Source organism: Salmo trutta, chromosome 6, assembly GCF_901001165.1.
Source record: "Salmo trutta chromosome 6, fSalTru1.1, whole genome shotgun sequence".
In the NCBI taxonomy this organism is placed as follows: domain Eukaryota; kingdom Metazoa; phylum Chordata; class Actinopteri; order Salmoniformes; family Salmonidae; genus Salmo; species Salmo trutta.
In genome coordinates, this window is record NC_042962.1 from 14,135,772 (window position 1) to 14,161,061 (window position 25,290).

At 43.1% G+C, this 25,290-nt stretch overlaps 2 protein-coding genes across 2 annotated transcripts in view; one reads left to right on the forward strand and one right to left on the reverse strand.

The window, feature by feature from the left end:
• The first annotated feature begins 5,138 nt into the window (after nt 1–5,138).
• On the forward strand, nt 5,139–8,601 carry LOC115195491 (pancreas/duodenum homeobox protein 1-like). The gene is made up of 2 exons (XM_029755385.1): nt 5,139–5,614; nt 8,092–8,601. Exons 1-2 carry the CDS (start codon nt 5,224–5,226, stop codon nt 8,466–8,468), a joined length of 768 nt encoding a protein of 255 aa, XP_029611245.1. The 5' UTR covers nt 5,139–5,223; the 3' UTR covers nt 8,469–8,601.
• Nucleotides 8,602–12,920: 4,319 nt separating this feature from the next.
• The window catches only part of LOC115195269 (uncharacterized), a 93,289-nt gene continuing 80,919 nt past the window's right edge, over nt 12,921–25,290 (reverse strand). Inside the window, exons 21-42 of the mRNA XM_029755041.1 lie at nt 20,957–21,051; nt 19,892–20,040; nt 19,627–19,751; nt 19,351–19,477; nt 19,074–19,216; nt 18,818–18,954; nt 18,547–18,685; nt 18,133–18,310; nt 17,802–17,905; nt 17,591–17,699; nt 16,221–16,450; nt 15,957–16,054; nt 15,731–15,863; nt 15,501–15,605; nt 15,255–15,365; nt 14,838–15,053; nt 14,567–14,697; nt 14,302–14,424; nt 14,069–14,180; nt 13,633–13,732; nt 13,411–13,516; nt 12,921–13,307 (exon numbers count right to left, since the gene is read on the reverse strand). Coding sequence (XP_029610901.1) covers nt 13,089–13,307; nt 13,411–13,516; nt 13,633–13,732; nt 14,069–14,180; nt 14,302–14,424; nt 14,567–14,697; nt 14,838–15,053; nt 15,255–15,365; nt 15,501–15,605; nt 15,731–15,863; nt 15,957–16,054; nt 16,221–16,450; nt 17,591–17,699; nt 17,802–17,905; nt 18,133–18,310; nt 18,547–18,685; nt 18,818–18,954; nt 19,074–19,216; nt 19,351–19,477; nt 19,627–19,751; nt 19,892–20,040; nt 20,957–21,051 — 2,990 coding nt within the window. The 3' untranslated portion in view covers nt 12,921–13,088. The remainder of the gene's footprint in view (nt 13,308–13,410; nt 13,517–13,632; nt 13,733–14,068; nt 14,181–14,301; nt 14,425–14,566; nt 14,698–14,837; nt 15,054–15,254; nt 15,366–15,500; nt 15,606–15,730; nt 15,864–15,956; nt 16,055–16,220; nt 16,451–17,590; nt 17,700–17,801; nt 17,906–18,132; nt 18,311–18,546; nt 18,686–18,817; nt 18,955–19,073; nt 19,217–19,350; nt 19,478–19,626; nt 19,752–19,891; nt 20,041–20,956; nt 21,052–25,290) is intronic.

The window sequence follows — 25,290 nt, forward strand, 5'->3', positions numbered from 1 at the left end:
AGAGCCAGGTCTGCCTACGGCGACCTTTCTCAATAGCAAGGCTATGCTCACTGAGTCTGTACATAGTCAAAGATTTCCTTCATTTTGGGTCAGTCACAGTGGTCAGGTATTCTCTCTCTCCCCATGTTCCATGTAGACGTGCATTGGATGAGCTGTTGAAGGAGACCAATAGGGCTGGGTGCAAGCAGAAACCATGGGTCCAGCAGGCTGGTGAGTGGGATGTGTTAGCAAAGGATCTGGTAAAGGATCTGTTATGGGTGTTTGGCTTTCAATGCAGAATGTACTTGACTCTTGGCAAGGTGTGACTGACCCGGACAGACCGGTGTCAAAGTTACTGGCTCATATCGAAGGCCTTGCTGGCTTTGCAGTGCTAATTTTGGTTCAACTGTCTTTACGGATGAAGTGTCTGCTGTGCAGCACTAACAAGCGTTTCCTGCTCAACACCATTCCACAGCGCCGCCCTGCTGGCCACTCAGGAGAACAGACATCAAAGAGTAGGGGGCAGGACACCACCCAGAGACAATGGGGGGGACAGGGACAAAGACAATCATAGAGACAGCCGAGAACTTTCTCTTTTGTGTACATCTTTAAGACTAAGATAGCAACACAGGCCAAGACAGCTACAAAGACAGAAGGGACAGAGACAATGACAATGACAGAGACAGCCATAGAGACAAGAAACACCGACATAAAAGAGCCTCTGGTCACAAAAGAGACTTTGTCCCCAAAACACACAGTCCCCATCTTCTTCTAGACCAGGGTTTTCCAACCTCGGTCCTGGACGCCCCTAGACCAGGGTTTCCCAACCTCGTTCCTGGACCAGGGATTCCCAACCTCGTTCCTGGACCCCCCTGGACCAGGGTTTCCCAACCTCGGTCCTGGACCCCCCTAGACCAGGGTTTCCCAACCTCGTTCCTGGACCCCCCTAGACCAGGGTTTCCCAACCTCGGTCCTGGACCCCCCTGGGAGCATGTTTTGTTTTTTAACCTAGCTGATTGAAATAACCAACTCCTCATCAAGCTTTGATTATTTGAATCAGCTGTGTAGTGCTAGGACAAAAACCAAAACGTGCACCCAGGGGGAGGCCTCAGGACCGAGTTTCGGAAACCCTGTTCTAGAGACCGCTCTCTCCACTGACAGTAGCTCCTCTTCCTCAGTCCACTCCAGGGCCAGCTCTCACTCCATAGGCCACACCTTCTATCAATCAAACCAGTGCAGCAGACCACGCTCACCTGTCAAGGACACGCCCAGTGGAAGGAGCCACGTGTGACATAACCTTGGCAGTGCTGTAACGGTGTTTCCCAGAGGAGGTTTTCTCCCCCCCCCCCCCCCCCCTCAAATACATAAATATACCCATTGAATGACTGGAAAGAGACTGTGTTTGCTGTTGTAAGGTTGTGACAAGTATCACTAATTAAATTGTCTTTGTTTTACTGATCTTTTAACTAGGAGTGTCTTTCCTATTTCTATTCCCTATTTTGACAAACCCTTTACCCTGTCTTGCATTCAGCTCTGTTAATCCATTGTGAATCTCTCTGGTACAATCTGTAAACTGACATTAGTGACAGTATTAGAGCCTAGTCCTGAGTGCAAGTTACTGGTTAAACCTTTTGAGATAATCAATCCAGATCGAGTAACTGAGTTCAGGTTACTGAAGTCATGCCTGCATATTCTACAGGGGTACCCAGGGTAGACTGGCTGAGGTTTGGTGTTTTCCATTTCCCACAGATGTAATGTGCCTTATAATCCAGCAGGAGAAGGTGATCTCTGCACTTACAGTCCCAAGGGCCTTTGACCTTTTTTTTGCTTTTATGTCCCTTCCACTATGTATAGGGATAACAGTTTTCTGCCAACAGAGTGAACTGATTGGGTCTTATCATAGGTTATAACCATAGGGCTCAGGGAAGTTGGCCTGGTCAGGTCGGTAACCTACCTTGCTAAATATATTATTCTACCGTTCAAATTTCTCTTCTCATGTTAATGGTTTTTAACTAAAATATAGTCTACACAATTAGTCCCACAAAATGCAATAAAGTATAAAATCCCATAATGTAGAAGGAGATTTTTTGTATAACCCTTTCGATTGGACATTAACTTGATTTGCCGTTTTTATTTCACTGTCTCTCATAGTTTGATTAATGGTGCTGTAATTTCTTCACTCAGAATAGATTTGATTTTAATGTCGTTTGAATTCTTCTGTCGTTCCTCACAGTTGGTCGTGTTTACATAAGGCTGTCGCCACTGGGTATGCACTTTTTATCTTGACATGTATATACCCGCTTTATCAGTCTGTTTGTTAAATAAATCATATCTGCTGTTTCCGTGACACTCCTCGGGTTCGGTAAAACCTGTTTTTTCTTGAATCCAATATCCCAAATATGTTAATTCAATAATTAGCTGTTGATAGGGATGATAATAGGCTAATAACAGTAATATTATTCGTATTAGGCCATCGTTATTTTTATACATGTTTTATTTAAACAGGCAAGTCAGTTAAGAACAAATGGTCGTGTTTACAATGACAGCATACAGCGGCCAAACCTGGGCCAATTGTGCGCCGCCCAATCACTGCCGGTTGTGATACAGCCTGGAATCGAACCAGTGTCGAACCAGTGTCTGTAGTGACGCCACTTGGGAGCCATAGCTTCAATAGGTCTAATTTTAATTACCATCATTTTTTAGGCAACGTTAATAATTGTAATTGAATGTAATTTGGTTATTTTGGATTGTGATAATTTATACGATATGAAATATATTGTTGGCGCAATTTAATTTAATCTTAAATTAGTTCAATGTTGCTCTATAGGCGCTCCTGGGGTTAACCCAGGAGCTGAGACAACATCCGCATCAACGGCTTGCCATTCACTCAATCATTATAACCATCTCTCCCTACAGCACTAATTAATACGTTCCATCTGGTGTTTCTAGTAACCCTTGGGTCCATAGCCCGTGCTGCAGTATATACGGCTATGGCCCCTCTCAATGGCCTACACAGCACTAACAATTATTGCGCTCCATATCAAGCCCTTAAAGGCTTTTTAATTGCAAACCTGTTTGTGAATCAGTGCATTTGGTTTTGTGCGTCCGCAAAGGGTTCAGCAACGCCGCATTACCTTTCACTTAAAACCATTACGCACATTTCAATGCCATAGATAGGGGGTCTAAATTGCATTTTACGCAGTCACGCTTCATAAACTCCGTCTCCAATGTAGCGGAGATTAGATGCGGATTAACAGTTTCCTTCCTTTTTCAAACGTCGAGCAAGTATAAACACCTTTAAGCGACATTACATGGACTGATTTGTATGGAATTGGTTTACTTGAAGTTTATAGCAGGTGCTGAGTGCCCCATTAAGATGCTGGTGTAAGTGCTCTTGAAGAACAGTGCTGCCATATTCGTTTCTGTGTGTTTGACTGGCATTTGTTGTATTGGTTGGTTATTGATGACCTGCAAGGTCATTGAAATAAATGCTAGTGCTTTATAACATTACAGTTATAACATCGTAATAAATTGGACCTTTTAAGTCATGGGCCTTAACTGCTGCCTTGCCCTCAGTTGAGGTCCTGGAGAGACGCGTATTTCCACGCGCCACGCGCGCTAATTGAGTTCTGTTCCTCACTCCATGATAATTGGTTTACATCCTGGCTCTCCTCTTTACTTTACCACGAGGAGTGTTGTTTAATGGAGCGAGCACCTGTCTGCCTAATGACCAGCAAACACAGAGGGAAAGTGGCAGCGGGAGACACGAGCTCTGAGGCTGTTGGTTAATACCAGTAACCAGAGGAGATCCGTTCAGTTGTGTTAAATGAGCCATTTGGGATGGATTTTAAAAGTCGCAGGTTCGGAAACTTTTGACAGAACACTAAAAGGTATCCAACTAGGAGAGTGTTAAGTTAGGACGAGGTCTTTGATCCCCTCACATTGTCAAGTTTCCAAGACAACCGCCTCCCAATCTAAGTTGTTTATCACCAGGGTCAGTCGATGCGAGTAGGCCTATAACATCTGGCTATCGATTTCCCCCTCTATCAATCGCATATTGATAAGAGAACTACGTTCATATAGGCTACACTGAGTGTACAACATATTTGCCCCCAGAACAGCCTCAATTCGTCGGGGCATGGACTCTATAAGGTGTCGAAAGCGTTCCACAGAGCTGCTGGCCCATGTTGACTCCAATGCTTCCCACAGTTGTGTCAAGTTAGCTGGATGTTCTTTGGGTGGTGGACCATTCTTGATACACACGGAAATTGTTGAGCGTGAAAAACCCAGCAGCGTTGCAGTTCTTGACACACTCAAACTGGTGCGCCCTCTGAATGGCACATTTTCATTTGTAGTCTTACCCAGAGCGACTTACAGGAACAATAATGGTTAAGTGCCTTGTTCATGGGCACATCGACATATTTTCCACCTAGTCAGCTCGGGGATTCGAACAAGCGACCGTTTGGTTACTTTAACCTGTCTCCTCCCCTTCATCTACACTGATTGAAGTGGATTTAAGAGGCGACATCAATAAAGGATCATAGCTTTCACCTGGATTCACTTGGTCAGTCTATGTCATGGAAAGAACAGGTGTTCCTAATATTTTGTACACTCAGTGTAACTGTTCAATGGCTGACATTGTTCGACGGCAGTGACATCCACATACAGGCACTGCACTCCCATCGTTTCTTCTTCTTTCCCACCAACAAAGCTAAAGCAAGCCGTGATGATGCTGACATTCTGAAGACACGTTCTGTTTGCGTTTCTCACCGTGATTGGTCTCGCAGGCCACAATCGCTCTGATAAGGTATTCGGTGGCATTAACACCTGTCTGCGCGCAGAGATAGGACCCGCGGATTCCCCCGTTCATCTGTCCATCACTGCATTAGGACCACCCGGCGGCAGGTGGGTCTCAGATACCCGCGTCAAACAGTGCAGTGTTTGCCGAGGGCATTGATTTGTGCACGGTAAATTCTGTTCAATCATTATCGGACTGCGGGGCAGAGAATACAGACACAAATAGAAACTAAGTCGTGAACTTTTCCGTTTTGTGTAAACAGTGAGACCAATGGCTTAGGTGCAACAGGGTCACGTGGTGATGACACACCTGTCCAGGGCCTATAGCGGCGCCAGGCGCACGAGCAGCACAGGTAGAACAGAGCACAAGGTTCCGCGCTGCGTAGGCTATAGGGCGCAGGTACGTGTGCACACACACCCGTTGGATAGCCCTGGCCCTCGGCAGTCATGAATCGAGAAGAGCACTACTATTCTCCCGCGCAGCTGTTCAAGGACTCCTGCGCCTACCAGAGACCACACAGCGAGGACTACAGCCACAGCCCTCCGCCCTGCCTCTACATGGGCCGGCAGGCTCAGTCCGTCTACTCCTCGCCCTCCATCGGAGGGCTGGACCAGGCGAGTCTCCCTGACATTGCTCCGTACAGTATTCCCATGCGAGAGGACCCGGGTGTGCCGCAGCTCCACCACCCCCAGGGGCCCCAGCAGACTCTCCAGCCAGGGGGTTACGAATACCCGGGGGGGTTGGCTCTGTGTGCCGATAGGAACAAATATCACCTGCCTTTCCCCTGGATGAAAACGACCAAGTCGCACGCGCACACCTGGAAGGGACAGTGGGCAGGTAACACTGCAGTCACCTTGGACATTTTCTCATAGTTATTATTACCGCAGTGCTGCAAAGAAAGGAATTCATCTATGGCCTCTCAAGGAATCTTTACGCACACATTTATAGGAATATTGCAGACCTTTCTTTTATGGTATGCCTATCGAAAAAGATTCGTTTGAACACTTAGTTTGAACACATTATTTTATACTGTACAAATATTAGACAAGTACATCTAAATACAATATTTCAACAAAAGTATTTCCTCAATAGTTAAAAATTGAACATTCATGAGTTTTATTTTGCCAATAGCAAGGGAGTGAGTGTTATGTATAGAGAATTCATCAAAAATTACACTGAACATTAAGTATAATTCAAAAGCTATTTGGCCTAACTCTCGCATTCATTATACCATATTGCTGCTTTGTGTGTAGCCTAGCTATGCCACTGCTGTGAATATAGGCCTTAGGAATGACCAAACGTTAGTCCGCATAAATGTTCAGGAAGTTTGAATATACCGAGGCTTTTGTGCACGTATAAGGACTTAAATCACATCATGATGTCTACAATATACAGTATGTCGTGGGTGGGTGTCAATTTCCCTTGTCAATCAATCTGTAAACGACCTGTGTTCCCCTTATATAAACCACAATGTTTTTGTATGCCTCTGAAGGTGTGCCTCCTGTCTCAAGTTCCAAGTTGCGATTTACTTCAAATATGTGAACATTTCAGTTGTGGCTATTTATTTGTTAATGATTTGCTAATGGCAGGTATGATCCATATAAGCCTTCGTGAAAAATGTTTCGTATTACAGATGAAAGTATCTTACAATAACCTTAGTTATATCAATATGTTTTCATGTAAAATATATTAAAGCGTATATAATTAACGTGGAGTGTTTAGGGATAACAGAAAATAGTGAATCAACTCTTAGTCCTAAAAGTATTTTCTGTTGCGGCCATTTTAAATCAACTCGGTTCAGCGGGTCAATTGGAGCATTTAGGATTATTATTCTTTTGGGGCTAAAATAATTCAACAAGTTTTCAAACCACTCACACAGCTTTTGCGTTGGTTTCAATTAAACGAAATATAAAAGTCATGTATGTTACTATGGATTGAATTTGTTAAATTAATTGAGGGTAACAACAAGTGGAGAAGTTGATAAGTCTCAAGCGGAATCGGTTCTTCTCTGCGTAGGCCTATAGACAATTATTCTCTCAACTCAACATTCATCAAAGACAATCTAAACCATATTGTTTATAGGCCTATTATTAAGACAATTATGATAGAAATGTGTTAATTATTATAACCTCATTAGGCGATATGTGTTTTTATTGTTTATTATTTAAGAAAATCATGTAACTTTACAAGCGATTCACTTTTTCGTATCTAATTTCGATAAAAGTTTATTTCAGTGAAAATATTTTCTTCAAAGGACAAACGCAACCACTGCAAGAATGAACCAACTCTAAATCTATGAAGCAGACCAAGTATTGAATAGAATACATTTGAATTGTTTATTTTTAAATCAACGACTCCCTTCACCAATATATCTGAACGAAAGTTTAACAAGTGAGCTATAATTTCAGAATTCAAAACACAAATGAATTGTAGTGGTAACACTGGGAAAGTATAAGGGTATACCTTCATCATGTAGGTCTATACCTTCACTTGAAATAAAAGTGATTGATTGAAATCAACTTTTCACGGACTGTCTCTAAATTGCCTTGCTGATCCGGGCTGATCCTATAATGAAGCCTTACAGTTAGTGAAACCTTTTCAGGTGAAATTGCTGTTAAATATAGACTAGATATATAATATAGTACTAGAGATTACACGCATTATAAACGATATTCAACTATTGTTGGTTTTCGTTGTAGGTTTTCGTCAACTGACTCAGTCATAAAAATGTAGCTATAGACCTATTCTTTCTTTTTAGTATTTAATAGTAATTTTCAAACCAATTTATTGATCCATTTGTGAGTGTTTGTGATAAATGTGCAGTTATGTAAAATTCAATGTGCGGTGGTGGCCCAAGTAGATTTAAGAGTGATTTGTTTCATTTCAGGGCTTTGTTCTTCACAGAATATATGATGCCTCACATAGAAACTATCCCTCTATGTTCAGTATAGTATATCTGTTACTAAAGCTGGATCGGCATCTGTGAGAGTTGGCCTGTGACGTACATGGTGTACTGTTTGTTTCAGATATCATCAGTTACCCAATAGAGTTGTTTCTATACAGTCTATGGTGATCAGTGTGTGAGCTGACTGTGTTCAGCCAATGTGCTGCTGTGTGTGTTTCAGAAAGGTACACCAGAGTTCTACATTTTGAGTCATTACCAATTTCACCTAGATTGAGGCTTTACTGGGACTTTGACTGTGGCAGGATACAATGTTTAGTTCATCGTGAGTGCCACAAAATTGGATACGCCATTCTACCCCTCCCCTTTACCTTTCTCCCCCCCCCCCCCCCCCCCCCCCCCCCCCCCTCAGGCCCCTACATGGTGGAGGCGGAGGAGAACAAGCGGACCAGGACGGCCTACACGCGAGCCCAGCTCCTGGAGCTGGAGAAGGAGTTCCTGTTCAACAAGTACATCAGCAGGCCGCGGCGTGTCGAGCTGGCCCTCACCCTCAGCCTCACAGAGAGACACATCAAGATCTGGTTCCAGAACCGACGGATGAAGTGGAAGAAGGAGGAGGACAAGAAGAGAGTGAGGGGGATCGACCCCGAGCAGGACTCGTCCATTACGTCAGGAGACTTGAAGGATGAGGCTGGGGTGGGAGTCTTGGGGGCAGGACATCCCACCACCACGACACCCCCCTCACCCTTACACGCCCACTCCATGTCAGGTTCTAGAGACTCGGCCTAGCAGGGCTGATATGGATGGATGAAAACTGGACAGACACTGAGGAAAGGGGACGCTCTTAGGCTGCGTTAACACAGGCAGCCGAATTCTGATATTTTTTCACTAATTGGTCTTTTGATCAATCAGATCAGCTCTGAAAAAGATCTGACGTGAAAAGATCTGATGTGATTGGTCAAAAGACCAATTAGTGGAAATAATATCAGAATTCGGCTGCCTGTGTGATCGCAGCCTCATTCAAACAGACTCGGTTGGTATTATTCATGTACATTATCGGCGGTGACAGATTGAAGAGAGGTGAAAGGCGAGGACTGCAGGTTCATTGTCTGCGATATCATTCTGCGACTGAACTCTAACCTCATGTTGTCGTGCTGAGGACATGCGGGTCATGCACTGATGATGACAGTTGGCATTGGACATACGTGTACAGACCCACTGCTCTGGTCTGCAGCCTCTCGTTGCGTTGTCAGAAGAGGGCAGCACCCAGTGCCTGGAGAGACAGTTGTGATACAGACCACACAACTCTGTTGAGAGCGACGTCGGGCATCTAGCCTACTTTGATTGCTTTACTAAAATCAATGCACTTCAGATACCTTCTCTGAAAATGTTAGCAGTGTACAACCAAGTTTCATTTATGTATGTAAATATATGCAGTCTCTGCACGGGACATGATTCTGTCAATATTGACAATACTGATGCATTTTCTGATAAATTGTTATGTGACAAAAAATGAGTCAATCACACCAATTATATAGCCTATTTATGTACTTAATGTTATCACATCGTTGATGTCTTAATGATAGGCACTGTGAATAATGTACTGTATTTTGAATTCTTTATTAAGCTATAAAGTTCAAGTTTGAAATCAGAATAAAGTCAAATGAAACATCTGCAGTTATTTAATTACTTGGCACATTGTACAATTACGCCTTTACGCACAACAACAATGCTGACATTATTATCCACTTTTCAAGCACATTCAACACAGCAGGCAGACCACACGAAACCGTACGTCATCACGTCAGTCAGTCGTGGGGCTTGTTTGACATTGCAGCCGACAGTGCAGGCGACTGACGACTGACTGATCTACAAGCCAGTGGCGGTTCTAGACCATTTCAACTGGGGGGGGGGCAAGCTGGGGCCAGTTGTACTGTTAGAGGGGCCAGTTACGTTAGACGTTATTGTTGTCATATCGTTTTCTTCACTGCATTGCAGACATTAGCAGGCAAAATACCATGTTAATAATCATCTTCGTTGCCACTGTCTAATAACGGATGTAAAAAAAGAACGATAGCAAAAATGTGTTATGTAAAAATTATTTCATACTCCACATTTAGGAGGGCCACAAGGGGTCCAAAATTGTTATCACTGCCCCCCCCCCCCCCCCCTCCAGAACCGCTAGTGCTACAAATCACCTTGCATCATAAATAACGACTAATTATTTTTGTAGTCAATCACAATTTACCAGTGGTGTAAAGCACTTAAGTAAAAATACTTAAAAGTATTACTTAAGTTGTTTTTGGGGTATCTGTACTGTAATTTACTATGTATATGTTTCACAACTCTTACTTCACTACATTCCTAATGAAAATGATGTACTTACTAAGTCATACATTTTCCCTGACACCCTAAAGTACTCGTTACATTTGGAATGCTCAACAGGACAGGAAAATGGTTCAATTCACGCACTTATCAAAACAACATCCTGGTCGTCCCTACTGCCTCTGATCTGGCAGACTCACTAAACCCAAATGTTTCATTTGTAAAGTATGTCTGAGTGTTGGAGTGTGCCGCTGACTATCCGCTGGCTTGCCTAATATGAGGAATTTGAAAGTATTTATACTTTTGATACATAAGTATATTTTAGCAATTACATTTACTTTTGATACTTCAATGTATTTCAAACTAAATACTTTTACTCAATTAGTATTTTAATGAGCGACTTTCACTTTTACTTACATTTACATTTACGTCATTTAGCAGACGCTCTCATCCAGAGCGACTTCCAAATTTAAGAAATGTTCTATTAACTTTACTTTTACTCAAGCATGACAATTGGATAATGTTTCCACCACTGCAATTGACCTATGATACGTTACAGTTTTGGTGTTCTCAAATACCGCCATAGTTTGTTGGGTATGTCCGGGACTAGGGGCACCTGTAAACGGATATGACAGATCTTCTTCACTTCATCGATGGCAGCCGTTCCCGGATCGCTCCTCTAGCTACCGTAGGATGGTCGTCTTGTTGTTAATCCGCGTGCATATCGAAGGGGATCCTAAATGGTCCTTGTATTCCGTATTGACCCGGGCCATGCGATGAGATGAAATAGTTTATACTGGCCTCCAGATCAGCAAAGGGCGCGGGACCATACCGCGGTCGGTATGATTGGAGATTTCTCCACCACAGTACCGAAAACATTCACAAAGTCGTCGTAAGGAAGATCATTCACTGATCCGATGTCCATGTTAAACTCTGCTATCTCGTCTGCACAGACTCACCAACAGCAGCCCCAAAACGGACCTTTGGACAGGTCAACAGAAAAGCCCATTGTGCAATTATTGTAGGGTTAATGAACTCATCGACAACAAGGCGCTTTGGAACCACTCATGCCTTTTTTACGCACAGCTTTTTGTAGCCTTACTAGCCTAGAATGCAACCTAGGCCTGTTTGTTGTATTTCAAAATGTTTGAATGGAGATAAAGTGGTATTTGACAGCTTTTAATTTGATGCAAGCAAGGTGAATGACACTATTGACATTCAGGACACCTGCAGGAGTCGCTCTGGCGACTAATTGTAGCTCTCGTGCCACCTGTCGTGCATTTTGTGCCGTTATTTTCCCCCGCCTCCGAATATAATACACCACTATTTGTTACCGATAGACCTAAAATCCACAAAAAACAGGGATAATTTTAAATACTTTATTTCAAATGTAAGAATAATTTCGAGAACTGAAATGGACAAACATGAAGATAAAGTAAGCAACTTCACACAGAAAAAACACGTACAGAATAATCCAGCAGTCCCCGGAACCTGGCTCTAAATTAATATTGCTGAAATAACTCTTATCCAAAAGCAGTAAAAACACGACTAATATTGCGTTAGTTTCACACAGTAAATTCAATATAATGTGTGCAAGAAGAGGTTATCTCAGCCCAACACTTGGTAGTAAAATGTATTAAATGCTACATTCATTACTATGTTTCAATGTAAAATATTTATTTATCAATTTCTACAGTGAAAGAGCGAGCATTTGATACAAACACTTTAATTGACATATTCATTGTTAAACCTATTTGGATAAAGCAAGTATTCAGTGCATTTAAAATCCACAGCAATATATAAATATAGACTGCCAGTGCCACAATATAATGTGAGATCTTAAACAGAGTATGTCAGGGTTGGGTAGATTACTTTCAAAATGTAATCTGTTACAGTTACCTCTCCAAAATTGTAGTCAGTAGCGTAACTTTTGGATTACCCAAACTCATTAACGTAATCTGATTACATTCAGTTACTTTTAGATTACTTTCCCCTTAAGAGGCATTAGAAAAATACAAAAATGTATGTTACCAATTTAATAACATCTATTGCAGGATAAATCAATGCTAAAGTTTACGTAGCTGGCCACACATGGATGTTAAATTTTACTTGATGTGTTGGTTATGCAGGCTTCTTCTAATCCATTACTTTCTACTACATATAATAATATGATTAAATGATATATTTACATTATTATATAGAATTTATAAAATGGATGTAGCAACTACAGATTGCCCCTTTAAGTCTATCAAAAGTGTGTGAGTTTGAGCATGTGTCCATTAGGTCTATGGATGTATTTTTTTATCTGCATGAATTAGATTGAGTAATAAAAACCCTACTTTTATTCCATAGGCTGGGATCCTCACTATGCAGCTGTTGCAAGAGCGCATTTTTCACTGGCTGTCCACTGGTTTCAAAAACAATGATTGATAGGCAGCTTAAACTTCTTGAACTTCCATTATTGGGTTCAAATACACCTTTAGATTTGTGAACAGCCATCCACAACAACCACAATCCGTAAGGCACAAATATCTAAATGAGAGAGCAGCTATGTGATTCACATCAATGCGCTATGTGTATATCAATAATAAGTGATATCGGTATCACCGTAGACAACACCACTGATGTCATCCTTACCTCCAAGCGTTTATTCAAGTTGGATAATCTTTGGATGCCGACAGCTGTCGCACCATTGGAAGCCATAGCTTGGACTGTAGCCTACAAAAGCCTATTCCTGCTCTTTTCCCTCGATCCATCAAACACATTTTGTGTGTCATCATAGTGGTCTCTGACTTGTGGTCAGACTCGCTCAGCTGAAACAAACATAAACTTGCGCCTTTTTTCAATGCTGATTTGAATGTCATTGAGAAAACATCCTTTCTGAATTTAAAAGTAATCCTCAAAGTAATCATCTAGTTTTTCAAAACAATATGTAATCCGATTACAATATATTTGCTGTTAAGGATAGCAGTTACCATTTTTTTGTAATCCCTTACATGTAATCCATTACTCCCCAACCCTGAGTATATTGTATGGAATAGAATAATCAGAAGGATAGATTGGCCCCTGCGCTCACTGATATGGTTACAGATGTGTATCATCATCAGCCTCCATGGCATCCATGTCAGAGGGTGTTGTTTTGGTTGTTGGGGCCTCTCCAGTGGAATGGATCTTGCTGTGTTGGTTCTGTGACTGTGTCAAAAGAACCTCCTTTTCTTTGGCCAAGGCAGAGAGGTCAGAATTCACTGGTGCATTCTGGTATAAGGAGTCATTGGAGCTCTTGTCCAGGATGTTACAGTAGAGCTAAGACAGAAAAGGGGCATGATTCTAATGGAATGCTGTGTGCTAGCCAGTTGGAAAGTTTGATACGTCTACATTGAGGCTTGTTGTGTTGTTTGAATCTCACCTTCTCCTCAATGTCGGCCAGTTGGTCGCCCATGAAGGCCACCAGCTTGGCGAAGTGAGGGCGGTCCCGAAGCTCCAGGGCCCAGCACTTGCACATCATCTTATACCTGTGGGAGAGAGGGAGGAAAAGGAGGATGAAACCTCCTTTTCGGTTCATATATTTGATTGTAATTAAATGTGTATGATGTATAGATGTAGGTGCTGAGCGGTTCTGGATACGTACACAGATTCACTGGCGTAGTACGGCTTCTCCATCTTAAAACCTCTCTCTATCATCACATAGAAGTTGTTGTCCACCTTTATCCCCGGGTAGGGGGTCAAACCTTAAAGGGAGAGGGGGAGGTAGAGGAAAAGAGGGAGGGAGAGGGAGATAGAGGGAGAGAGAAAGGGGTAGGGAGAGAGAGGGAGAGAGAGAGGGAGAGAGAGAGGGAGAGGGAGGGAGGAAGAGAGCAAATCACATATAATAAAGATGCAGGGAATACATCTTTAATAAGTGTGTACAGTATGTATGTTTTTGAAGCCCCCCCATCCTAAACATACCCCTGGCGGCCCCACCTCATCCCCAAACTCGGTCAACACACAATATAAAGGACAAAAACTAAAACAAAATAATGACAATACATTTTTTTTTTAAAGAGTAGGTATGTTTATGTAGCTACCCAGAGAGAAGACCTCCCACAGCAGGATACCATAGGCCCAGACATCGCTCTGCATGGTGTATATCCCCTGGAAGATACTCTCTGGAGCCATCCACTTCACTGGCAGACGCACCTGCGACACAAGACATCAGACACACACACTGACACTGCATGCTTAGAACAGAGCTGTTGTCACTGGCAACAGAGCATCTGTAGAATACAGACAAACACTCCCTCCTGTGTATAGTACCTACATTTCCTCTCACTACGTAGTTGGAGTCGTTGTGGATATCCCGGGCCAGTCCAAAGTCTCCGATCTTTACTAGTCCACCCTGAGACACCAACACGTTCCTGGCCGCAAGGTCCCGATGGATACACTGGACACAGAAACACACACCCAGATAGAGAGAGTGTGTAGGGAGTAATGATGTAGGGAATAGGGAGTATTACATGTATGAGGGGACATGGTGAAGTGAATATGGTGCAGTGTGTAGTGTGCAGTGTTGTCAATCCACGTACGTGCTTAGAGGACAGGAAGTCCATGCCTTTGGCCACCTGGTAGGAAAAGCTGAGCATGTCGTCATAGGTCAGTGCCTCCTCCTCCTCCTCCTCCTCCTCCTCCTCCTGCAGCTTCTCATAGATCCCTGGACCTGTGGATCAGCAAGGATCAGCTGGGGTCAACGGGATCTACTGGCAAACAGTGAAGAGATCCTACCGACGTATTTAACTGTGCTGCTTTATACATTAGCATGCCTATTTCTTCATGTGTCTGTGTCTACACCACACTGACCATCAGCGGTGTCCATGGGAGAGGAGTTGAGGCTGAGGAGGGCGATGCTCTCTTGCCCTCCAGTGGAGCTCCTCTTGGGCAGGTTGTGGTAAAGTCTGCTGAAGCGGTCCCTGGTGAAGGCCTCGGTCAGAGACTTGTGGTACAGTTCTCTGTTGTTCTTCAGGTAGTTCAGCAGGTCCCCATTACGGCAGTACTGGAAGATCAGGTACGTTGGCCCTGTCAAAGTCACACAGTCACAGAGTCAGATACACACATTCACAGTCACACACAGGCACTTAGAGACAGTCCTAAATACACATGTACTCGTTTCAGTACAATCTCTAAATACATGTTCTTGGCATTTACATGTTGTAGTTATTCCTGCGTTATTTCTGCTAGATGCTGGTTTCTGAGCCTGTCTGTGATTGGCTGTCGTACCTGAGCCAGTGCACGCCCCCAGCAGGTTGACGATGTTTGCATGCTGTCCGATGTGAGTCAGCATCTTCAGCTCTGACATCAGAGCCTCTTTCTCCACTGTTTCATGCTTCTCTGCATGGGCAAACATCAAGACTCAACAACGACCTGAGTGACTTCACTGGTGCAGGGTATGTTAAATAGTATGTCTTCAGCAAACACCAACACTTAGCCAGCAGTGTAAAACATCCCACAGGTAAAACCCTGTACCTTTCAGCATCTTGACAGCAACCTGCAGGGAGACCCCTGGCTTGCTGATGCCGTGGGCTGTAGCCTGAAGCACCATGCCAAAAGCACCAGAGCCCAGCTCCTTCCCTGGGGAGAAAGACCACAACAACCCAGGGTTGGTGGGAATACTATTGGTGATGCTGGAGACTAGAGATTCCCAAGTAGATGGGCCAGGCTACGTCATTCCACTGGTACATCTCCCCCAGTCTTACCCAGCTCCAGGTTCTCTCTGGGGAACTCCCATTTCTGGTCGTACTGGAAGTCTTTGAAGTTGATGTAGATGTAGTCGTTGTCATTAGACCCCGTCATCTGAATCACCTGCAGCTGGCTCTGGTACTGGGGTTTCTACACACAACATATCAGGAGGGTGTGTGAGAATGTTTGAGTGTGGTGAGCAAGTCTGTCTGTGTGTCTGTCTGTCTGTGTGTGTTTGTGTACCTTTTTCCTGAGGAAGTAGAGCAGTGCCACGATGACCAGCATCAGTGTCAGGAACAGAACCAGACTGGACACACTCAGGAGTTGAGAGGAGTTGGAGGCTGATGGAACACACACATCAACAGATAGAACCAATGTCTGACAACAGCCATGACAACACTGTGACCAATTCTGTACCACACTGGAGCTACGATGACAACCATTATAAAAATACTTCAAGCTGTAGATGATTTTCTGAGGACTTAATTTTCCTGACTGACCACTTACGTTGTTTGAAAGTACGCTGCTGCGGAAAGACCATTCCTGCATTGAACAGTGGCTCGCTGCAGTGTGACTGTGAGTAGACAGAGTTTGCAATGCAGCACTTGACAAAGTGGTTCCCCACCTCGACCCTGTCCAGAGAGCTGAGGACCTTCTTATGGCAGAACTGGTCTGAGTCACAGAGCTCTGGGGGAGGGGCAGGGATCTCCTTCCAGGCTGCAGACTCTGACTGGCAGCTAGGGGGGAGGGGGGGGGGGGGGGGGGGGGGGGGGGGGGGGGGGGGGCAGGTTAACACACACAGGTAAACACGTAGGGTTGGTTTCCCAGACACAGATTAAGCCTATTCCTGGACTAAACAGCATGATCAATGGAGAATTTCCATTGGAAATGATCTTAGTTTGTGTCAGGGAAACATCCCCATAAAGTTGCTTCAGGTTTAAGTAGGCATGGGCAATGGTATGGAAAATCGATATCAGTTGCATTTGTTTTAACCAATTTCGATATCATATCGTTTTTAATGAATAACATTGCACTGGCTTTGTGCAGTTCAGACAACTTTTTTCTGATTGCCCATTGGGCAATGGGAACCCTGTTGATGGCCCATCAGCAGCCATTTAAGTAGGCTATGCTAAATTGCGAGTCTGTAAGAGTGTTGCAGCAAAATCCTGTATTTTTCTTTTTCATAATAGTGTAAGTTAACAAAAGGAAGCGTGGCCACCCAAAAGAAACCTGGCGAAAGGCCGTGGAGAAAGAGATGAAGGACAGTGGCCTATCATTGAAAACCATCCCCAAAAATGTCCTATAATGAGGGGTGTGTTTTGTTTGGGTTTTGTGAGAAGTTGTTCTTTGCATAGCTGTGTGTTGCCTGCAAGACTGTTTGTCGTCCGTTCATTGTGTTCGTGGTTTATTTTGTAAAATAAACATGAGCATTCACGTACCCGCTTGGTCCATTCACTACGACGACCGTTACATAGGAATTAATAATGCAAACATTTATTTTTAAGAACGTTGTTTCTTAATGTTCTCTGAGAACATTACTTTAAATAGAACCATGACATTGACACCTAAGAAAAATATGGTTCTCAGAACGAATCCTGGATTCCCAGAACTTTGTAGGATGGTTGTATGCAAAATAACCATAGGACTAGGAGAACCACACTCTCACCAAGCTCTAAGAAACATATGGTTCTCAGAACATTAGGTGCTATCTGGGTAGGTTAACAGGAACAATAACCAATATCAAGATATGCCTTGCTCATATCGATATGAAATGATATCAATATCATATCGAATTATCAATATTGGTGCCCACCACTAGTGTTAAGATATATAGCTGAATCCTAACACGAGAAACTCTGGCCTAAATCTAGAGGTACCTGTCATTGGACAGAGAGCAGAACCTCCAGGTGAGGTTGAATGGGAGGGGGCTGTTGGTCTTACAGGTGATGTAGTCTTCTTCCTGGAAGAGACTGGGGGTGGGCGTACCTGAGAGACAGAGGAGGAGGACAGGTGAGGACAGGTGTCTTACTGAGGTGTCATGCACACAATCACAAGTCTTATCTGACTGGGCAGTCGGCTGTCACTCACTTGCCACACACAGAGAGAGGGTCTTTGTGAGGTTCAGCACCCCAGTCCCAGTCTCCAGGTGTAACTGGTACTCTCCTGGCTCAGGGTTACATAGCTCCAGAGTCCTGGGGGGGGGGGGGGGGGGGGGGGGGGAAGAACCATATGGAATCGTGTGAAACCTTATTGAACCAAACTTAACCTCATCAAATCTTGTAGATGCAGTAGACCTTTAGTAAAGCTTTATAAAACTGCAACAGAAACACGGAATCAAATAGAACATGGATATGTCAGTATGTCCTGGATTAAATGAAGTCTCAGGAAGCCCATACAGAGACCACCAGCCTTACTCTACCTGTTCTTCCACAGCCGTGTGGGTTCAGGGCACTGGGTCTGTACACCACCCGGGCCCAGCCAATGGCAGCGTAGGAGAGGGTGTGAGGAGACCAGGGCCCGCAGACAGAACCCTGGCCTCTCCTGGGCTGAGATGGTACTGCTCTCATTCAGCTGGTCGATGGAAATGAAGCCCTTCTCTGAGGACACACAACACCAGAAATCACATGGAAATCACTTGGAAATCATCATTTGGGGGGAAAAAACAGGTAGGGGGTGGTGGTACGGAGAGAATCAGGACAGATGACAAGAAAGTGGCTGACAGATTAGTAAAGACCAAGTAAAGATAGACATTTAAAATAAAGTCAAGGGAATGTTTGACTGAAAAGAAAAGGTAAAAAGAGAAGGATTCAGTGTTGTTGCCTGTTGTACTGACCCAGGACCCGGATGTGGATGGACTTGAACTTGTTCTTGTTGCTATGGCATGTGTAGATGCCACTGTGGTTCACTCTCACCGACGCACAGAACAGGTAGGTCATATCTATTCCTTTATAGGATTGTTTATATATGGACACCTGGAGGAAAAGACGATATACTGCATTACCTCAAATACAGTGAACAAGTCTTGGAGAGGAAAGTGAAATGGTTCTGATCATATGCTTTCAACAATGGAAATAAAAGGTTAATGAATGAGTGATAACACTTACCTGTTCCTGTATATCAGTCTGCCACTTTGAGGTGTTGTTCTCTCTCTCCCTACAGCGGAGCAGCAGGGGCTGACCCGGGCTCAGAGTGATCTCTGGAGCTTCATTATCATCATCCACACTACGGCTGCGGTCCAAGTCTGAGACACACACAGGAAACCAACAGATCACACATCAGTCAGTATTCAACTGACTGAGTGCCTTTAGTTCCATTTAGTTTTTTGGGGCATTGTGTTTACACTTTTACAATAATACTAACCATAGTCATAAAGCTGAGAACACTCTTCTCCTTTGGAGTTACTAGCACAGCACATAACTGTTGTCTTGTAGTATGGTTTACTTCCCACTGTGTTGTTGGACCTCTCGGAGTGCTTAGATGTCTCATTCCCATGACTACCTTGTCTGTGGGACAGGAGGAGAAAATAAAGTATGTAGCCATCCTTGGAGAGGTCCTACATATGAAACTCAAGACAAAACTCAAGTCAAAACCCTGAAAACACTCTTTAAGATTCTATATTATGTTCACCAAAGTTTACCCAGTCTTGTCAAGGTTATTGAACCATTTGATTTCTGGCTTGGGATTTCCCTCTGAAGAACACTGGAAGTTAGCTAGAAAGCCTCTTCTCCCAGGGATGTATTTCAGATGTGGCTTTGAGGGACGTCCTGAAGGTAACCAATGGGAGAATGAACTACAGCTAAGATTTCAATGTTGTTCAGAATCACGATGATGGTATTGACGTTATATGACTTTAATGTGGTGCAGATCAGAATCTGATATCACATTAGTGGTTTAGAAAAGGTCTGTCACTCACTCAGTGGAGGCCCAACAAGTAGAGAGAGCTTCAGAGAGGAGATGATGCCACAATTCACACAGCCGAAGGAGTACTCTCCAGAATCACTCACAGACGTATGTGGTATGGCCATAGAATAGCCCCCTCTGTTGGCAGGATAAATAGTTACAGATGAATTCAGCAGGGATGCAAAAGTACACAGAACCCGCATTAATGATACAATGGGCCTTGAGGCGCCAGGTAACACAACAAAGACAAACACACCCACACCTACACACACACCTACCTTATTGGGTCAGGTCCACGGCTCCAGCTGCAGACAGGGTCTCCTGGGAGGCTCTGCATGGTGACATGGAGGCTCTGCCCAGCAGGGACCTCTAGTCTGGTAGGAGCAGAACCATTCAGATGGGCTTCAGACAGAGTACACCACACCCCCTGGAACAACATGTCACCAGGTCAGGGAGAGAGACTAAGTGAGGATGATCAGCTGTAAATTGAGATGGCTTTTGAAGTGAATAGACATCACTATTCAGAATATTCAGAAAGCTGTTTGAACAAAGCCTGGCGAGAATGTACATTTCTTGACTTTCTATTAAAATAGCAGTTCTGCTTTTGTTCTCTGAGTCAAGGTCGCATTTAGAGGACTGCATCTATAAGCATGTGTTTTGATGCCTTTTTAGACAGTGTATGACAGGAACACATAGGATAGTAGGTGTGGTGCATAGGAGGTTGTTGGCAGCTTAAAAGGGGAGAACGGGCTTGTGGTAATGATTGGAGCGAATGGTATTAAATACATCAAACACATGGTTTCCGGGCTCCATTCCATTGTCACCGTTCCAGACATTATTATGAGCCGTTCTCCCCTCAGCAGCCTCCTGTGCTGTGGTGCTATTTCACCACCACTAACTGTGAGTTTCCACCCTCTTCTTTTATGCCTTGTTATTCCATTTACCTTGTTGAAGTCAGAGCAGAAATACATCTGCTTTTAGAGTTATGTTAGGGCTGCAGAATTTCACTTTTATTATCCTTCAAAATATATGATCAGAGCAATCCTGTATCCTTCTGCAATGCAATATGAAGTGACATTAGGCCACCATTACAAAAATCTCAACGATAAATGCACATGAGTTGACAAACCGGATTTACTGTTTGTGAGGATAATCTCAAAGTGTGACTCAGCCACAGACTACCAAACTTTTACTCTAATAAGTCATGAAACAGGAGCCGAAGCGAGGGACAGGCCACAGGTCTTTTCAAAATCCGATTGAACATTTAAGTTTACAGTAAGTGACCGGTCAGTTTGGTAAATTAATCCCACGAATGCACAGTTACGGTCAGTTTAGGCACCTACCGTCAGACTTGTGGTGACACATTGCACTCGAGGTGCGTCTCGCTGAGGCTGCAACTCGTCTCCGTCACAAAGAGCGCACAGCAACAGGAGCGCAGCTGGAAAAACAGAGAACCGGAAAAACAGAGAACCAGATCAACGAAAACCAAATTACTTTATAATATCTAATCAAGGCGTATATTCATCAATTTGTTGCAATGTTTTTCTTTCAGTTGAAGACCAAAAAAAATACATTATACACAGCAGATGGATGATATTGAGGAAGTTGGGACTATGGGAATGTATAAAATGCAGCATATAGTTTTGTGCAACATTTACATTTTAACAAATAATTAGCTAGAATAAATGTTTTCAAATGTATTTGGGGAATAGTTGGACATGTATTGTTACTTTAGGGTTATCGAATAAAACAGTCGTTGAACAAGCTGATGAATAAGACAACCAAGAAGCTAAATAACAATGTAAATAGAGATAATACTATTCCATTGATTATTTGTGCTATAAAACACATTGTTGATGATGATTTTAATAACTCACCGATCACAACTCTCCTCTTTCCCTTCATTGGCATTGGTCTTCAACGTATGTAGCTTTGTCTCACAATGAGACGGTATCGAGAGCGAAGCTCCAAGAAGTTCTCATTTAATTGTGACGTTTCATCTGATGTGCAGTTCTTTTTCAGAGTGTCTGCTCTGTGACTCTGGGTTCATGACGTTATCACATTTTAATGACTGGCCACACAACTGGGGATGGTTGGCTATTAAAACCTGGTCATGAACTAGTCTATAGTTATAGGCCTTAATGCAATTACAACCTACCAATTTTATGGAAATCTTTCTAATAACCTAACAGGCTACAATGACATTAAAGAGTAACTTTCTTGACAAAAAAAAGGTTTAATGGAAAACCAGATGTTTTAGGCTTAGTTATAGGGAAACATGTCAATATGGCCTTCATTTTGACAATTCGTTGCAAAAGCGATATTTTGGTATTTTAGTAATAATAAATCTAGCTCCTTTTGCTCCTAGCGCTTCGACACTACCATTGAAAACGTAATGTAGAATACCTCTGCATCATCTCAACTAAGCCTAAAACATCTGGTTTTCGATGAAACATTTTTTTGTCAAGAAAGTTACTCTTTAATGTTTGTCTGTTTGGTATGAAATACATTGTGCTTCAGTCGAGGTTGCTGAAGGGAGGAAGGCTCATAATAATGTCTGGAACGGAGCAAATGGAATGGCATCAAACACCTGGAAACCATATGTTTGATGTATTTGATACCATTCCACTGATTCATCTTCAGTCATTACCACGAGCCAGTCCTCCAATTAAGGAGCCACCAACCTGTGCTGTGCTGGTGGTACCACCTCATGGCTTATTATAAAAGTAGGTGACAGTGTGCCTTATTTGGCAATAGTCTTGCTAAGTGGAATGTGACAATATATTTAGCACGATGCTTCCTTGACTACAGATGTTATTCAAAAGGCAGTATGGCACATTTCCACATTTGACCAAATTCAACATTTTTGCTTACTGTTTCATACACATCTATGTGCTTTTACGAAGAAAAAACAAACATCTAGGCTATGATCTATGTGCTTTTACGAAGAAAAAACAAACATGTAGGCTATGAGGTGTATACATTTATATTCATAGCTACATCCATCATAACAAGAAATAGATGACAATGGTGGTCATCAGTGTTCACTCAAAACAAAGTTTGTCACTGACAAATTTCAGGTCTACTGAGCGCAAACTTGAATGTTGTCAAAATTCTGTCCAACTTCCCGCACCTGTTTACTGTGAACATTGAGGCTGTACCCGCTTTAAGTTAGTTTTAACAGTGGTAAAGTAGGCTACTGTGGCTATTTGATAATGTAGGCCTACCAGAGTGGCCTACCATCAAAAACAATGGAGAAAATGCCTCCCATTATATTTAACATGGAAATAGCGGTTCTATAGTTCAGCCTACAGCAGCAACCATACGGGGACATACTGTCAATTATCTAAAATGACATTGGAGGCAGCTTATGGTTGAGAAATTAACATTCAATTCTCTGAGACATCTGTATCATTGTGTTGTGTGACAAAACTGCACATTTTAGAGTGGCCTTTTATTGTGCACCTGTGTAACGATCATGCTGTTTAATCAGTTTATTGATATGCCACACATGTCAAGTGAATGGATTATATCGGCAAAGGAGAAACGCTCACTAACAGGAATATGAACAAATTTTTTGACAAATAAGCTTTTTGTGCGTATGGAACATTTCTGGGATATTTAATTTAAGCTCATGAAATATGGGGCCAACACTTTACATGTTACGTTCAGTATACTTTCATAGTTGCCAACGTAATACAAATCACGAGTAATCCAATGATTGATGAAATGTCAAGGTGATACTGTGCTGCTACAATATTACAGACATAGAGAAATGTTAGCTTGCTACATCACAGAGGTGTAATATCAAACGGCACGTCCACTCATCTCAAGCACGACTGCAAAGCCTGTAACCGTGTGACTGGGTTTGGGTGACGACTTCTGTATATGGAAATCGTTGGTTTTGTCCACAGACCAAAAGCTACAAACTGAGTCTGTCCCTCAAAGCAGCTCCAAACGCAGCTGGCTTTTGCAGTAACGTTAAACGCTTGCAAGCTTCCCATAATGCAACGCTAACTGGGGTCTATTCATTTCGGAAAACGTTTAAGAACCAAACGGATGCAAACAGAGCAAAATTAGAGTTTCTATTGGACACGTTCAGGTAGATCCCTCCCCGTTCCGTTTGCTTCCATTTTAAGAAACGTTTTGCAACTGAATCGGCGAAATGAATAAGCCACTTTATTTATTTTTTTTAAAGCGGAGTAGCTCGCCAGAGTGTAGAAAACAACAACAGCAGCGTGAACGAGGCTAAACAACGGGCTAGCTAGCTAGCTACATGAATAGCGACAACAGCGACCAGGATTTGTCAAACGCAATGCCCGTAGTTATCTTAATTATTTGTCTTCTAGTCGGATAATGTGAGTAATGTCATTTTAAGCTTGGACAAAACATATTTGCTGTTGCATATCGCTTTGCATTGACATTACGAACCTTACTCGAGAACAAGCTACCTAGCAATCGACGTCTCTCTATGTTTGAATATCTTCCGGCGGCAGCAGCGGTGTCATGAACAGTGGACTCCCAGCTTCAGCTGCTCCGCTCGGGGGTGTCGGAATACCCTGCGTCAAGGTGAAGTTCTGCCGATACTACGCAAAGGATAAGACTTGCTTTTATGGGGACGAGTGTCAGTTTTTGCATGAGGAGCCGTCCATGGCAAGCATGTCCCTTCACAGTGGAACAAGCCCTGTCCCTTTATCCATGTCTGGAGGAGCCGTGACGTATCCGCTTAGTGCACCCCCGGCCTGCCCGGTCGGGGTACCGAACGTCCCCAAAAAGGGCGACTCTCTGGGGCCTGCAGGCACGGCTCTGGAGGGACAGATGTTAACCAGTGAGTATACTTCGTCTGTTTGTAGCCGTCCTATACGACAGGGCCTAGCACAGCCTCATCGGTGGTTGTTGCTTTTTGGGCGTGTGAGGGGCTTTGTTAACATTGAGCCCGGGGATTCTTTGAGGCCTCTTTCCCCCCTAAAACAGCGTGGGTTAAACATGTTTTTCAAGCATAACTAATTAAAGTGTCTGAGCGCTAAGCTTTCCGTCCAGAGTTTGAGCTCCTTCAATAAATGCATTTAGTTAGCAATTTGAGTGTTTTTGTATTTGACAGCTACAAGAGATCAGTGGGCAAATTCAGACAATCATTGGCTAATGTAGCTAGCTAACGTTACATGGCTATGGTTAGAAAAGTTCGTCTGGCGGAAGAAAAAAAAGTTAACGGCAAATTAACGTTTGCGCTCTTCTTGCAGTAGGTAACTACTATAGTTAGTAATGCGTCCATCTAGCGTTAACTAGCAACGCTAGTTATTGTTGAATCGTTTTGGAAGCGAGGCATTTTATGATGCTTGTCTTCATGCTTAAGGTGACTAGCTAGCTTACATGCTAACCAAACATCTGCTGCAGTGAAGTCAATTTACTTAGTAACTAACTAGTTAGCATCATCACTTGCAAAATAATTCAACCACCACAGCTGTATTTTATTTAACTCTGCACAATGCCACGTGTTCGGTTGCACACAAGTTGGGAAACTGGATAAAGTTGAAGTGTTTACATCTTCTCAAGAAGCGTGCTGATTGGCTACCCATCTGTAATTGTCCTGTAAATGAAGACAATCTATGGCCTCATGACTACAACATTAGTTCATTTATGTGCATTACATGCATTTTGCGTCACACAGCCATTCAAT

Excerpts from the sequence above, each read along its gene's own strand:
- LOC115195491 (XM_029755385.1), top strand. The coding sequence starts at position 5,224 with ATGAATCGAGAAGAGCACTACTATTCTCCCGCGCAGCTGTTCAAGGAC. Across the intron at positions 5,615-8,091 it reads CTGGAAGGGACAGTGGGCAG|GCCCCTACATGGTGGAGGCG; the intron begins GTAACACTGCAG and ends CCCCCCCCTCAG.